Consider the following 15,777-nt stretch of genomic DNA (forward strand, 5'->3'; position numbering starts at 1 on the left):
CTGATCGTGATGTTATCCATGGAGGGAAAGTCATTACGAGAGTCAGGCATTGGGCACCGGTTCTTGAATTCTGATGCTGTGTATGTGGCTCCTTTGCTGAACGCAGTGTAGAACTGTTTGTTCAGTAGTTCGGCTTTTTGTTTAGGGTCAACGACAAGCTTTCCATTTGACTTTAGGGCAGGTACGCCAGTGGTGGTGGAGCGCTGGTGCTTCACGTAGGTCCAGAATCTTTTCAGACTAGGTCTGGAGCTCTCTTCTGAGCTGGTGGGAGAGAACAGGTGCTCGGTGTATCTCCAGTAGGAGCGCCGCATCTGTTTCCTGATCTCTCTGTTCAGATTCTTGACTTCCTTCCGCATGTCCAGGCTGCCACTTTTCTTCATCTTCCTGTAGAGTCTGTCACGCTTTCTAATGAGATGATGGATGCCTGAGGTCATCCAGGGAAGGGATTCTTTTCGTCTAGGTTTCTTAGTTGGGATATGTTTGGCCATGCTACCTTTCAATGCCAACTTGAACTTCTGCCACAGTTCTTCTGTTGACATGTGTTCCGGGTCTGTGAAGCTCTGCTGTAGTGTCTCCATATCCTGCTTCATGGCTTCCCAGTTGGCGCGCCCGTAGAGGAGGATGGGACGGTTAGCGTTCTGCAGTACTTCCGGCTTGGTCTTGTACTCGAAGTACACGATGCTGTGGTCGGAGATACCGGGGATGACTTCAACACGGGGGATGAGGGATGGAGAGTTTGTGAGGACTAAGTCTAGTGTGTTTTCCCCACGTGTAGGGTCCTGCACTATCTGGTCTAGACCTGTATCATATAGGAGGTCAACGAACTGTTGATGAAGTGTCGTGTAAACGGGGTTTGGTTTCAGCGTCATGGCTTCCCAGTTCCATGATGGGAAGTTAAAGTCGCCGGCAATGATCAGTTGGGCGTTCTTCATTGCTGAGGCTCTGCGAAGTGCCATGTCGAGCTTCTCAAGGGCTGCTTTGTCAGAAGAGGAAGGGCGGTAAAACACGCAGAGGTAGAGTGGACGCTGGTTGCGTGTAAGTAGCTTCAGCCACAGAATTTCGCCGCCAGGGTCAAGCTCGGGGACCTCTGTGCACTGCAGGTGATCCCTGACTGCGATGAGGACTCCGCCACCAATCTTTCCGGTGCGGTCTTTCCTGTAGACGTTGAAGCCATCAGGAAAGAACTCTGTGGTCTTGATGTCTGGGTAGAGCCAGGTCTCTGTTCCAAAGACAACGTCTGGTTTAGTGCTGTGCAACATATTTGCTATCTCTGCGGGTTTTCCAGAAGCTGACTGGAAGTTGACGTTCAGCATCCTCAATGGTCGATTGAGCTGTCTGCCATGCTGACTGTTGCGGGTGGGAGTAGAGGAGTGAAGAGGCTTGAATCCTGTTTCGCTGTCTGGGAGGGAGGAGGAGCTAAGGTTTCTGCTATACTCCTGTTCAACTCCGTGTAGGTCAAAGAGAGTGCTGCTGTAGTTTGCATTGGCACAGATGACACATCGCCATGTTGTGTCAAGGGTGATGTTCAGGTAAGTGTCGGATCCAATGTGCTGGCAGGATGCGTGGAACCAGGTTCCACATGTCTCACATTCTACTCCTCTGTCAGACCATATCTACCAGAGATAACCGTGACATCAAACATAACATCCCCATGTAATATGTAGTTTTCTTCCTTGACAACAATTATCATCATTATGGTCAGAGTTGAAGTCGGCAATTTCTTTTGTGACCAAGAATGTAAACCCTGACTTTTCATGACCGACGTTTTTCACCGGCAAGATTATTTCCTGTATGAGTCCGCATGTGACTCTTCAAATGAGACAGGGTAGTGAACTGTTTGCTGCACTCCTCACACATGTACGGCTTTTCCCCTGTGTGAGTCCACACGTGCCTCTTTAAATGTGACAGCGTAATAAACTGTTTGCTGCACTCCTCGCATCTGTATGGGGTTTCCCCCGTGTGAGTCCGCATGTGAGTCTTCAGATTATTTGACTGACTGAAGCCTTTGTTGCAAAGTTCACACTTGTATGGCTTTTCACCAGTATGAATCCGCATGTGACTCTTAAGCTCGCTCAAACTTCTGAACTGCCTTCTGCATTCCTCGCATCGGTACGGTTTCTCACCCGTGTGAGTTCTCATGTGGCCATTTAGGTGACCTAGCTGACCAAACCGTTTACCACATTCACCACACTGGTATGGTCTCTCACCAGTGTGGCTTCGCAGATGTTGATTGAGCTTACTTTTGAAGGGAAACTCCTTGTCGCAATAACTGCACTTGTGGGTACGGTGAGAATCCTGTCCAGTCTCTGCCTTCCCTTGCCTAGGATGAGATCCGGCTCTAGTCGCCATGTTGGTCAAACTCAAGATCCTGGTAGATAATGGAAAAATGATTAACACAATGGAATAAGAGAGAATTCTTTATTAGTTTGTTTATTGTAAAATGTACATCTAAACTTATAATGATATTTTTTTAGGTCTGCCATTTCGAAATCAACATAATAAAATGTTGAGGCAAGCCTATTCTTACAGTAACCAACTGGATATATTGCATGGAGGTATAACAAAACACTAGGTTTACATGTAGGCGGTTGTATTTGATTACAGAATAAGGCGGATTACCGATTAGAACCCCTGATTTGCATAGAGAGAACAGACAACATGGGCACAGCAATACAATTGTAATACGATGTATGACAGACGGGGAAGTAAAACTAGTAAAACTCCTGGTTAAACAAATAAAGTAAAGTTGAAGGAAAACGCCATAAATTAGTAGAAATGTGGACCCTGTGCCGCCAACTGTACTTTTGGGTTGGCTATCTCCTCTGTGTGTTATATCTGTCTATTTGGTATTTTTTTTTACTATTTTCCAGCAACATGTGCAGTCTGGTAGAGGACAGAGTTTAGGTGGTACCTAGGCTTACGGTGCTAGGTCTACAAATCCAGCTCCACGAAATTGTGCACTAAACTAATATCCACTCATTCTTGTTTCATGCAGATGATTGGACATTTCAAGTTCAGCAAACGCAAAATTCTCAGCATAACCCCCCTAACTTGTATTTGGTCACGTCCGTTCGAACATACCAACTTCCTTGATATTTCAGAACCATAAATAACATATTAGAATCTTCTTATCAGTAAATGGACTGGTATAAAAAAACTATGCTGTATGACTCCCCTCGGTCGGTAATAAAATAAAGAAAACACAGTTATAATTTTCTGCTTCAGGATTACAGGAGCCACATGGCCATAGTCTAGTCATAGATCACCATAGAAATAAAAGAAGCTAAAACCATTAAGTCTGTACTTACCGAGATACGCTGATGAAAGTACTGCGCGATGTTTTCACCTCGACACGGGTCCTCACGGCTTCTGACAGAAACAGAACCGTCCAGACGGGTTTATATAGTGTCTGAGTGGGGGGGTGAATAAAACCGGTTCGGTGAGTTTTGTTCATGATTAGAAAACAAAGGAAACACCATGTCACGTGTGTCGATTTGCATAAGGGGAAACAGACAACATGAGACACAAGGTCTTACCAGTGTGTGGGTACAGCAATGAATCGGCTTTAAAATCGGTGTTTGATGAAGAGAAATGATCTTCCTGTCGCTGTCGAAAATAGCGGACAAGCCGAATCAAAGGTCAGAATTTCCGGTGGTGGGTCAAAATGTATATACGTGCACCTGATTACCCACGTAAAATTAAACATGGCTGACTATAGCATATGCATCTTGTACATTGTTTCATTTTGCCCTGTTGTTGAAATCAACCATTTTGTTATGACCTATTTTTTATTAGACATGACGAAACAAACAACAGTAAATGTAGTATATCAATGTACATAAATACACGCGTGCTTTGTATATGTAGCTTCTTAAGTTGTGTTGTTTAATACAACGAGACCTATAGAGAAAATATTGACTCTGGACACAGTCTCGGGTATCAAAGACAGGGACAATTATGTTTCCCCCTATTTTACGTTAGACTCCATTTTAGGATTTCAGGTGCTACAAGTAAGTTTTCATAGACGGCACGGACTTTTGACGACGACACAGACCCTCACGGCTCCTGAGTCGGTGATGACTGGATTATAGTAGTCAATAACGGGTTTATATAGTCAGTGACTGGGTGAGTAAAGAGGTTTGGTAGGTTATGCTTGATTTTGAAACAACAGGAAATTGACTGTTACATTTGTTGATTTGCTTAGGGAGTGGTCAGACCACATGCATAGAATTGAGAGTATTTGTGGGTATCTGAGAAAACCTGTTATATGCTTCTTGCACTGATTATCATAGGGAAAAGTAGACTCAAAGATAAAGATAACAACGCATTTTGTGTCTTCTTTTATTGATGAAAATGATAGATGAAATGTTAACAAAGATCCAAAAACTTAAAACACGATGGATACGAGCAATAATTCTGAACATAGATTCTACTACCGAGATGAAGACGTGACCATCATCACACTTGACAAATGTTGTGTCTCATAAGATGCAATTGCAACCTGCATTGCACTATGAAGACAAACAACACCCAGGAACATAGTCTTGTCAAATATAAGGGCCAGGTATGAGTTCCAGAAACAAATACAGCGAAACCTACTTGTTTGATAAGTGTTTTACCTGTCTGAACTAGTGTGTATGTGTAATCTAGTCTGAACTCTAAAATCTATATAGCGCTATTTGATTACAACCAGTCGCTTAAGTGATGATAATAATTAAAATTCTAAATTCGCATAGAAATTACACAACTACATTTCGCTTAAAGAAATTGCATGCCAGCTATACAAAGCCGGCATCGATGTCTACCTAACAGCCATTCAAAGGCTTTTATCGCTGTGGGTTCGCTTGTGGACACGAAAAGTACTCGCCTGTCGAAAGCGCTTGTTGGATATTTCACAGCTGTATGGTCTCTCACCAGTGTGGGTTCGCATGTGTTCCCTCAGACTCCATAGCTGACTGAACTGCCTACTACAATTCTCACATCTGTACGGTTTCTCACCGGTGTGAGTTCTCATGTGTGCATGCAGAGAGAAGTGATTGCTAAACCGCTTGCCACATTTATCACACATGTAAGGTTTTTCCCCTGTGTGAGTCCGCATGTGAATATTCATCTGAACTGCAGTGCGAAAGCCTTTGTGGCATTGACCACACACGTGCGTTTTTTCTCCAGTGTGTGACCTCATGTGTGCTTTCAAATTTACCAGTTGAGTACATCGCTTTCCGCATTCACCACACTGGTATGGCATCTCTCCGGTGTGAGCTCGCAAGTGTCGACTGAGCTTACTTTTGCAACTAAACACCTTGTCGCAAACACTACACTTGTGGTTACGGGAAGCATCTTGTCCATGCCCATTTTGCCCTGCCTCTTGTTTCAGATGAGATGCAGCTCTGTTCGCCATGTTGATCCAGATCGGTCCTCAGGATCCTGCAGGAATAGTTCAACATTCAAAACCCCATTATTAACGGAACGGAAAAAAATCTAACTTGTATACCGACAAAGCTACATGCCATCTCATATAAACAGTATAATGGTAGGTTGTACCTTCGAACTGTTGTCTCCGGTACCAGAGCTTATGATGCTGTCGGCAAACAAAACTAAACTGAATGGTTTTTGTATGAATAGAAGAGGCACTGGCCTCGATTTGCCATTAGACGCTGCTTTGGTCACATATGTAGAAACCATATTCAGTACAACTTACCGAGATACACTCAGGTGCTCCGACGAACTGAAACACAATCTGAACGGCTTCGGAGTCGGTCAAGACTGAACCAGGCAAATGAATGGCTTATATAGTGACTGAGTAGGCAGATAAAACCGGTTTGGTAGGATGCATTTCATTAAGAGACAAAAGACTAATGCGCTGATTTACATGAGCTGATTTGCATAAGACCGGATCAGAAAACATTGAAAACAACTTGGCAAAAGATTTTGGTCATTTGTTGAAATGTGGCTGCTTCTTTCTGGTATCACTCTATGTAGTAAATTTATAGATTCTCGAACCTCACGCGTTTTGCATGAAGCAATCGACACCAGTCTTGTGGGACGTTACCATAAATTTCAAAGCATTGGTGGGGGCGTCAGCATTATCACAGTGACTTAGAACCCTTGAGTATTCTAGTCAAATTGCTGTCGTATTTACTCAGTCACTAATCCATAAGGTCTCAAGGTAACAAATAATGTTCAATAAGAAAGACAACAAAACATTGTGCATTAGTTTATTGAGGAAACGTAGATGCACGAAAGGTTGACAAACCTCTTCTACCCTACAGCATTCAAAATTCAACCATGCAAATCGTTTAAATGATTCTAAAGACAAAACTAAAAAAGTAACTCGATCAAGCAACTGGAGACTTAATAGCGGAAACAGACAACATTGGCTGTCATCGGTGCATAACTTTTCTGGAGTAACTGCATAAAACCCGTTCGGTAGATTTTACTTCATTACGAAACAATTATTACAGGTGCTAGTTTGCATTGGAAATGTAGCTGAACAAAGACAACAAATAATGTTTAATAAGAAAGACAACAAAGCATTACGTATCTTAGTTTATTGAGTAAATTAGATGCACGAAAACTCTAGTAGTTTACAGCACATCACGAACAGAAACAATAATTAGCAACTTCCCTAACTAACATGCTTCTTTAGCCAAGTCCAAGCGTTAAGGATCTGGTGTGTTAACAGCAACTAGTGAATTATCAAGTGACAATAAAAACTTCAGTAACTAAAACAGAAAAAAATGCTTAACTAGGTGCTATGGCATATAAAAGATGGCATATTTACATTAAGCGAACGATGTCTTACCGTCTTACTATTAGTATTACTAATGTTCATATAACACACGGTAGTTTTTATTTTTTTCTACAATATTTCTAGTTTTAACCTACTACATGCATGCGACGATAGTGGTCACTGTGGCATAGTTAGGTTAAAAAGTTATTTACGGTATCACGCATTTACAGTCGTTTTTGGAACTCCCTGCCATGGAACTCCCTGTTATAGGAGGTTGTGGACGTCTGTTAATGAGTTAATTGATAAACCGTGGGTGAACGAGAAGTACATTCTGCAAGTGTGAAGATCGGGAGCTACAGGGGTCGCCTTCTTCCAGAGGATGGTATCAATTTGAACGTTTTTCTAAGTTCCAATCCACTACGGGTCATGTAATCATAACACAGTTCACAGTTTACAGCATATTTTACACATGTCTCTGAACGGAGTGAGTCTGCACATGTCTTTTTAAAGTGGACAAGTGTGTAAACTGCTTGCTACACTCCTCACACTTGTATGGCTTCTCACCAGTGTGAGTCCGGATGTGACTCTTTAGGTTTGTCAGCATGTTGAACTGCTTGTTGCACTCCTCACACGTGTACGGTTGCTCACCCGTGTGAGTGCGTTTGTGCGTATTCAGATTACCTGAATCATTGAACTGCTTGCCGCACTCCTCACATCTGTAAGGTTTTTCACAAGTGTGAGTCCGCATGTGTCTACTGAGATTTGACAGCTCACTGAACTGCTTGCTGCACTCTTCACACGTGTATGGTTTTTCACCAGTGTGAGTCCGCATGTGCTTCTTTAGACTAGACAGAGCGCTAAACCGCTTGCTGCAATTCCCACACTTATATGGTTTCTCACCTGTGTGAGAACGGATGTGCCTCTTTAGATTTGACAACGTAGTGAACTGTTTGCTGCACTCTTCGCATCTGTACGGCTTCTCACCCGTGTGAGTTCGCATGTGCTTCTTTAAATGTGTCAACGTAGTGAACTGCTTGCCGCACTCCTCACATCTGTACGGGGTTTCCCCTGTGTGAGTCCGCATGTGAATCTTCAGATGAGTTGACCGACTGAAGCTTTTGTTGCAATGTTCACACTTGTACGACTTTTCACCGGTGTGAGTTCGCATATGTACCTTCAGATTGCCCAAATCACTAAACTGCCTGTTACACTCCTCACATCGGTACGGTTTCTCACCGGTGTGAGTTCTCATGTGGTCCTTCAGATAAGATTGCCGACTAAATCGCTTCCCACATTCACCACATTGGTAAGGTCTCTCACCAGTGTGGGTTCGCAGGTGTTCATTGAGCATACTTTCGGATCGAAACTCCTTGTCGCAATGGCTGCACTTGTGGGTACGGCGAGAATCCTGTCCATCCTCTTCCTCCCCCTGTGTAAGATGAGAAGCGGCTCTAGTCGCCATGTCGATCAAACTCTAAATCCTGCTAGAATAAAGAGAAATAGAGAATAGTAAAAAAAGTTTGAAAATTCTAGGTTTTCTACTGAAAACATTTACCTTATCACGTCATGACATAAAAACTTATAATTGTACATTATATGACTTCCCATATTCACCAATAATGTAAAAATGATATAGTTAGACAGTTACTGGTTGGATGAGTTTGCGTTGCTGTTTGATTACCGAACAAAGTAGTGATTATACACTCTGATTTGCATTGACAGCTCATAAACATATTGAAAAAGATAACTTAGGATAAACTCCACACAAAAATCTCAGCATAACCCCTTCGACTTGTATTTGCTTGACCATAACCGTCACCTTGCTATTTTAAAGCCATTGTCAACTTCGACTTTCCAAAACCTACCTGCCGGTAAATGGACTCGGTATAATGCGGTGTGACTCACTCCATGTAGTAATGTTCTCTCAGTATCACGGGTGCCACATGATCACCTCACCTCACCTATCCCTTGACCTCTGTGTGGGTCGTTGGGGCACCATGATAATCATCTAGATAAATACAGGAAACCAAAATCAGTACTTACCGAGGTATGCTGATGCTCCAAAGTACTGGGCGATGTTGTCACGGCGACACAGATCCTCACAACTGCAGAGTCGATACTGACAGAATGGTGAGTGACACTCTTATATAGTGGCTGGATAGGGAGGGGGTAAAACCGGTTCGGCCGGTTGTACTTGACAGCGAAACAAATGGAAGTAATGAAAATGAAAACCAGACAACACGAGACAAAGGTCTTACCAGTGTTGGGGGATAGTTGTTGAGTCAATAAAACGTTGAACTGACCTCAAAATAGGTGGAAAGAATTGATCTTCGTTTCGCTGTTTACAATGGCGGGAAAGCTGAATCAAGGGTCAGTATTTCCGGTGTTGAGAGGTCAAAAGGTATATACCTGATTGATCCTGATTACCCAGAAGTTGACCGACTATAGCATAGCTACATTGCCAGGGATATCCTCAAAGTCGCCTGTTGTACTTGTTGGTCGGCTCTAGTATGTTATTTTCTCATTTGGCCAAAGTCGAATACTTTTTGGGGGAGGGGGGCTGTACGGGAAACTTTGGAAAACTTGGCTAAAAATGGACAACTTGGCTAAAACTGGATTACGTAAATTCTACATGATCTCTAATAGAATAAAACTGATTCTAAACGCTGATAATTCTTGTCTTATGTACAATGAAATATAAAGTGACAACTCCAGTAGAGAAACCACAATTGTTTACTAAGTGCCATACAAGACTAACAGCGCCTTCCCATGTAACTTACTGTAACCAATGCCCCGACTTTCCACATTGGGTATCTGCTTTGTCAATCCCTACTTTTACTTCTTTCCGTCGCTGAAGGTAAGACATCCAGGTAATGAAATCCTCAACAAAAAAAAAGCATCTGCTCATTTAACTGGATAAATTTCTAAACGTGCGACGTTTCAGACAACGCCTACTGACATTCGTCGATGACGTTTTTTTTCAAGTGGGTGCGTAAAACCTGTTTGGTAGGTTTGATTATGAAACAAATGTGATATATGCTGATTTTCAAAAAGAAAACATCCTACAGGTTCTGTAGGAAAACAAAGAAAACAAATGACTAGAGGTACAACAAAGCATATCGTCTTTAAGTTTATTGAAGAAACTGAGATGCCATAAGTATAAAATCTCTAGGATCAAATGATGAAATAACAGCTAGCAACATCTACAACTAACATGTTTCCATAGCAAATTTCAAACGCTCAGGATCTACAGTAGATCTATGTATTTACTGTGATCAGTGAAATTTGAAGTGTCATGGTAGAAAACTATAGAACATAACACCTTTACATAAAATTGGATGATGTCTTACCGTTTCTATGTCACTAGTGCGCAAACATTCAAAAGTCATTTTTACACCTCTAGTTATCCACTACGGGACATAAGATGATATATTTAACATGCTGTAATCCGTTTCCCGCTATTCTTGATTTTACAAATGGACTAACAGAAAAGCAAACAACTAAAACAAATAGCATATTAATGACCAAAAATACATATATATCGTGAAACAACATAGGTAAATATAATGTCTGTAATGTACCCACGACACTCGAAGGTACGTCTGAGTGTTTAACCATATGATTATTGTCTACATTGGTCTCAACTATTTTCCCTTGCTGACGTTATGTGGCATTTGTCGCCGTCCTATGACTTTCGACGTGTAGGAATTGACAGGTTTCCACTTTCTATCAATGTGAGTTCGCACGTGTCTGCTACCCACACGTGACTCTCCATATTGGTCACCTGAAACTTTATTTGCAGTTTTTACACATGTACGGTTTCTCACGTGCGTTTTCAGACTACACAGCTCAGAAAGTACATGCTGCACCCATCACACTAAGTCTTGTACTTCTAGTGTGTGTCCGAATGTGCCTTTTTAGATGACTCGCATCACTGAACTGCCTGCGGCACTCATCACACCTGTACGGTTTCTCACCCGTGTGAGTCCGCATGTGTCTTTTGAGATGACTCAGGCCACGAAACTGCTTGCCGCACTCCTCGCACCTGTACGGTTTCTCACCTGTGTGAGTCAGCATGTGTCTTTTAAGAGTAGACAGATCACTGAACTGCTTGCTGCACTTCTCACAGATATACGGTTTCTCACCAGTGTGAGTTCTCGTATGTATTTTCAGGGTACCCAGCTGACTGAACTGCTTGCAGCATGTCTCACACCTGTGCGGCTTCTCACCTGTGTGAGTCCGCAAGTGCCTCTTTAGATTTGACAGATCAGAGAACTGCATGCCGCACTCCTCACATCTGTAGGGATTTTCCCCTGTGTGAGTCCGCATGTGGGTCTTTAGATGAGTTGACTGACTGAAGCATTTGTTGCAATGTTGACACTTGTACGGTTTTTCACCAGTGTGAGTTCGGATATGTAACTTCAGCTCGCTCAAACTACTGAACTGCCTGCTGCACTCCTCACATCGGTACGGTTTCTCACCAGTATGAGTCCTCCTCATGTGTATCCTTAGATGACCCAGCTGACGGAATTGTTTGCTGCATGCCTCACAACTGTATGATCTCTCACCAGTGTGGGTTCGCATGTGGCCCTTCAGATGAGCTAGCTGACTAAACCGTTTTCCGCATTCATTACACTGGTATGGTCTCTCACCAGTGTGAGTTCGCAGGTGTTCGTTGAGCTTACTTTTGAAGCGAAACTCCTTGTCGCAATAGCTGCACTTGTGAGTACGGGGAGAATCTTGTCCATCCTCTTCCTTCCCTTGTGTAAGATGAGAAGCGGCTCTAGTCGCCATGTTGGTCAAATTACAGATCCTGCTAGAATAAAGAGAAAATGAGAATACTACAAAAAGTTTGAAAATTCTAGCTTTTCTACTGAAAACATTTACCTTATCACTTCATGACATAAAAACTTATAATTGTACATTATATGACTTTCCATATTCACCAATAATGTAACAAAAATGATATAGTTAGACAGTTACTGGTTGGATGGGTTTGCGTTGCTGTTTGATTACCGAACAAAGTAGTGATTATACACTCTAATTTGCATAGACAGCTCATAAACATATACGAGTTATATATAAGACAAAGATTTGAAACTTTTAGGGTACAAGGGAAAGTAAATCTTCTATTTCGGGCTAATGCCATTTGTGGACATTTACCAGTGGTGATAATTGAAAAAGATAACTTAGGATAAACTCCACACAAAAATCTCACCATAACCCCTTCGTTTTGTATTTGCTTGACCATAACTGTCACCTTGCTATTTTCCTCACCTATCCCTCTGTGTGGGTCGTTGGGGCACCATGGTCATCTAGATAAATACTGGAAACCAAAACCAGTACTTACCGAGGTATGCTGATGCTCATAAGTACTGGGCGATGTTGTCACGGCGACACAGATCCTCACGACTGCAGAGTCGATACTGACAGAGTGGTCAGTAAGTCTAACACACTTATATAGTGGCTTGATGGGGAGGGGGTAAAACCGGTTCGGCAGGTTGTACTTGACAACGAAACAAATGGAAATACTCCGATTGTGATGGTTTGCATAAATGAAAACCAGACAACACGAGACAAAGGTCTTACCAGTGTTGGGGCCTTTGCGTAGGAGAATGATAAAACGTTGAACTGACCTCAAAATAGGTGGAAAGAATTGATCGTTCGTATCGCTGTTTAAAATGGCGGGCAAGCTGAATCAAGGGTCAGTGTTTCCGGTACTTGGAGGTCGAAGTTTATAGACCTGATTACCCTTGCTAAACAAAAGTTGGCCGACTATAAAATAGCTACATTACAAGGGATATCCTCAAAGTAGGGTTTACGGAAAAGCCTGGGCCCAGCAGGCTAGCCTGCAGGGTAGCCAGTCTACCCTTTTTGGGCCCCAAGGGTAGGCATGGGGGTTGCCATTCTACCCTTTCAGAGGCCCTTAATGCATGGGGTTTGGGCCCCAATGGAATTTCCTTAAAGAAAAACTGTGTCAATGGTAATCTCAGCTGTGGGTGGACTGGATGGAACGCGACAGCTAATCATATTAATGGGGGAATGGGGGTGAGGAAATTATAATAAGCAATTAACAATCAGTATCTACTACAGGAACCCTCAGTGCTCAAGATACTCTTGTATTCCCTGTGGCTGCATTGCCAGTCAGTCCTATGTAGTACAAGGAATATGCTGTCTATCAGTCACATATCCTGCACATAAGAAAGGAACAACACAGACAGCTCTACTAGTTGTACATCATACAGTACAAACACACACTCACAGCATGCGCACACAAACTTTTTTTGTAAACAAATGATTATTGACACACTCCTTCAAAGCGTGAGACATCTGTTTTGAATTTGATGTTGTGCCCCATCCTGGTATTATTTGTTACCCCTTCCCTTCAATCTTAACATTCACAGTATTTTCTGTTGTATAATTGGAATTTAGTTTATAATTGTTTTCTTACAGACTTGGATGAGCTGTTCATTGCAAGCCCAGCAATATGATCAGCTGTTACATTTCCCCCCATCCCACCCACAGCTGGAATTGTCACTGACCCAGTTTTTACTAAGAAAAAAAATTGCAGCTACAGGCCAAACCCCATGCATAGCCTTGGGACCCCAAAAAGGTAGTCTTTCAGGCTAGCCAGCCCAGCTCCTGGGCCCAGGCTTTTCCGTAAACCCCTCAAAGTCCTCTATTGTACTTGGTCGGCTCTGTTATGTGATGTGCCCAGTTTGTCAATGTCTTCTATTTTTCAGCGAGCATGTAACCCAAAACGCATGAGTGGCTCCATGGTTTTGTGGTGAAATTCACGTAAATAAAGAAATGCGTAGTGTCTACTTCGACTTGCATTTTTGGTTTGTCAGACAACATTGCACAGGAAAGGGACATGAATATGTATGTTCTAAGCCTTCCCATTTTTGTCAGAACTTCCTCAGTCCAGCAGTTTGTGTTTGGTCCAACGGATGACTCAGGAATAAACTGCAGAGAGAGGTGAGTTTGTTTTTGTTCGGATTTCGGGGCAGACCGACCCCATCTTTTAATGGTTGTAAAGATGACCCTTGCGGCTTTCTGGCGGAGAAGAGTTTTGATACATGTATTGAAATTGGGGCTAGCACTTTCCTGAAGCATTGTTTCAGTGTAGTTCTACAGGCCTCCAAACGGACAGGTCTAACTTTTGTATCTGAGCTTTGGGCTGGCGAACTCCTCTGGCATGTCCAATTTAGACAAACCTTTGATTGTAAATCAAATCTGTTCCTTTCTTTTCATTATCAAAAAGAAGCGAGAAGTTGAATTCATTTAATCTGATACATGATTTTAATGTTTGTTGGCATTGTCTATATTTCATGTATCACTTGTTGCGACCTGTACTTAACCCAGTGGGTATGCATGTACAACAATAAATATCTCTATTCATGAAGAATCAGACAATTTATGTGTGTGTGTGTGTAGAGAGAGAGAGAGAACAAGAACGACAACAATACATAACTTCTCTTAGTCTATTGGGGAAAGTGAAATGCAAAAAGTTAACAAACCTCTAGCAGCTAAAGCACATTATGAAGGGAAACAATAGTTAACAACATCTATAAATAACGTGTTTCTGCAGCTAAGTCCAAACGCTAAAAATATCGTATATTCACAATAATCAGTCAGTTTAGAAGTTACAAAAAGAAAGAAATAGTAGATAAAACAGAGAAAAATTAGGTTTGATTGCTCTGACAGAAAGCTATAGACCACAGCGAACTTAAATACATGTACAGTATTTTAAACAATAAAACAAACCGTTAGGAACTATAACAGAGAAAACATGTTTCGCCAGACAGACAAGCTCTGACGTGCTTAACGCCAGGGTCTGAGTCAGGCGGCAGCGTTTTACCATGTAACTTACTGCCACTATTGTTCGACTTTCCACATTGGACATTTATAATGTCAAACACTGCTTTTACTTCTCGGTACTCAGGTTATAAGATCCTCAATAAACATGTGATAAAAAAGCAACAGGATTCAAGGCAACATCCACTCTAATACACCGATGACGTTGCACAAAACTGGTACGGTAGGTATATTTCATTACAAAGCATGTGTGATATATACTTATTTTCATTAAGTAGAAGAAAATCATATTGGTTCTAAAGGAAAACAAAGACAACAAGTAACATCTAACACTGCATGAAAACTGCTCTTTAAGCACTCTTAAAGTGTGCTTAAAGGTAGCGTATTGGCATTCTTTAAGTTACTTTACGTAATGTTTACGCATTCGTAAATATTATGTTTAAGCCATAATTACATGCGTCCGTAAACGGCACGTAGTGGCACACATTTAAGCAACAATTAAGCACCGTAAAGTATACTTAATTCCAAATGATTACGCTACATTTAAGCTCTGTAAAGTTCCGTAAATGATGTGATTGAAGTTGTCTTAAAGTTTTCTTAAAGAGTAATTAATGGCACTCATTTAAGATCTGTAAATCAGATGTAAATATCGATATTTAAGCTTGATATAGGCTGCTTTATTTTAATGATTTTGCATACTACGATCATGTGTCAGTGCATGTATCTTTGATACAATATAGTGTAATGTTTTGTAATTCAAGTAATACTATCCTTTCTTGTTTGTTTTTATTTTATGGCCAGCTATTGTTGTGTTCCAATCTTTGTACATGTACTAGTGCTGCGCAGTCATGCCATGTTTAGCCCCGGTCCCTATGTCTTGGCGTGATGAATTCACTCTTGGACCAGTAGAACATCTTGCTTTCTGCATTCTTCTTCCTGTTCCATTGATTCAGATGTCTCAGGCCTCCAGGTTTTCTGGAAACGATCAACTTAAACTACGTAGACTTCCGTGGGTTGAAGGAGATTCCTTGGAAGTTGGAGTATGTCAGTCATAGAGTCGAAGAGCTCACTTGTACAGTCCCTAGCGTACCGTCTGGCCCATCCATTTGGCCGCATCCATTTTTACCCTGGTTGCCAGAGAACAGCGCTCCCCGGGCCGGCTACTGCTAGGGGCCAGGGGAGTTACGCCGCCGCGCTCCCTTGCCTACTCTGGGAAACCAAACTCAAAC

The 15,777-nt window shown here is 42.0% G+C and overlaps 2 protein-coding genes across 2 annotated transcripts in view; one reads left to right on the plus strand and one right to left on the minus strand.

Moving 5' to 3' along the window:
- LOC118421949 (zinc finger protein 208-like) overlaps positions 1 to 15,777 on the plus strand; it is a 516,296-nt gene that overhangs the window by 11,488 nt on the left and 489,031 nt on the right. The gene's annotated exons all lie outside the window — the stretch shown is intronic.
- LOC118421935 (zinc finger protein 729-like) lies at positions 6,534 to 12,466 on the minus strand. The gene is made up of 4 exons (XM_035829439.1): positions 12,081 to 12,466; positions 10,591 to 11,546; positions 8,774 to 8,835; positions 6,534 to 8,204 (listed from the first exon to the last, which is right to left on the minus strand). Exons 1-4 carry the CDS (start codon positions 12,098 to 12,100, stop codon positions 7,194 to 7,196), a joined length of 2,049 nt encoding a protein of 682 aa, XP_035685332.1. The 5' UTR covers positions 12,101 to 12,466; the 3' UTR covers positions 6,534 to 7,193.

Source organism: Branchiostoma floridae, chromosome 8 (genome assembly GCF_000003815.2).
Source record: "Branchiostoma floridae strain S238N-H82 chromosome 8, Bfl_VNyyK, whole genome shotgun sequence".
Taxonomy (NCBI): Eukaryota; Metazoa; Chordata; class Leptocardii; order Amphioxiformes; family Branchiostomatidae; genus Branchiostoma; species Branchiostoma floridae.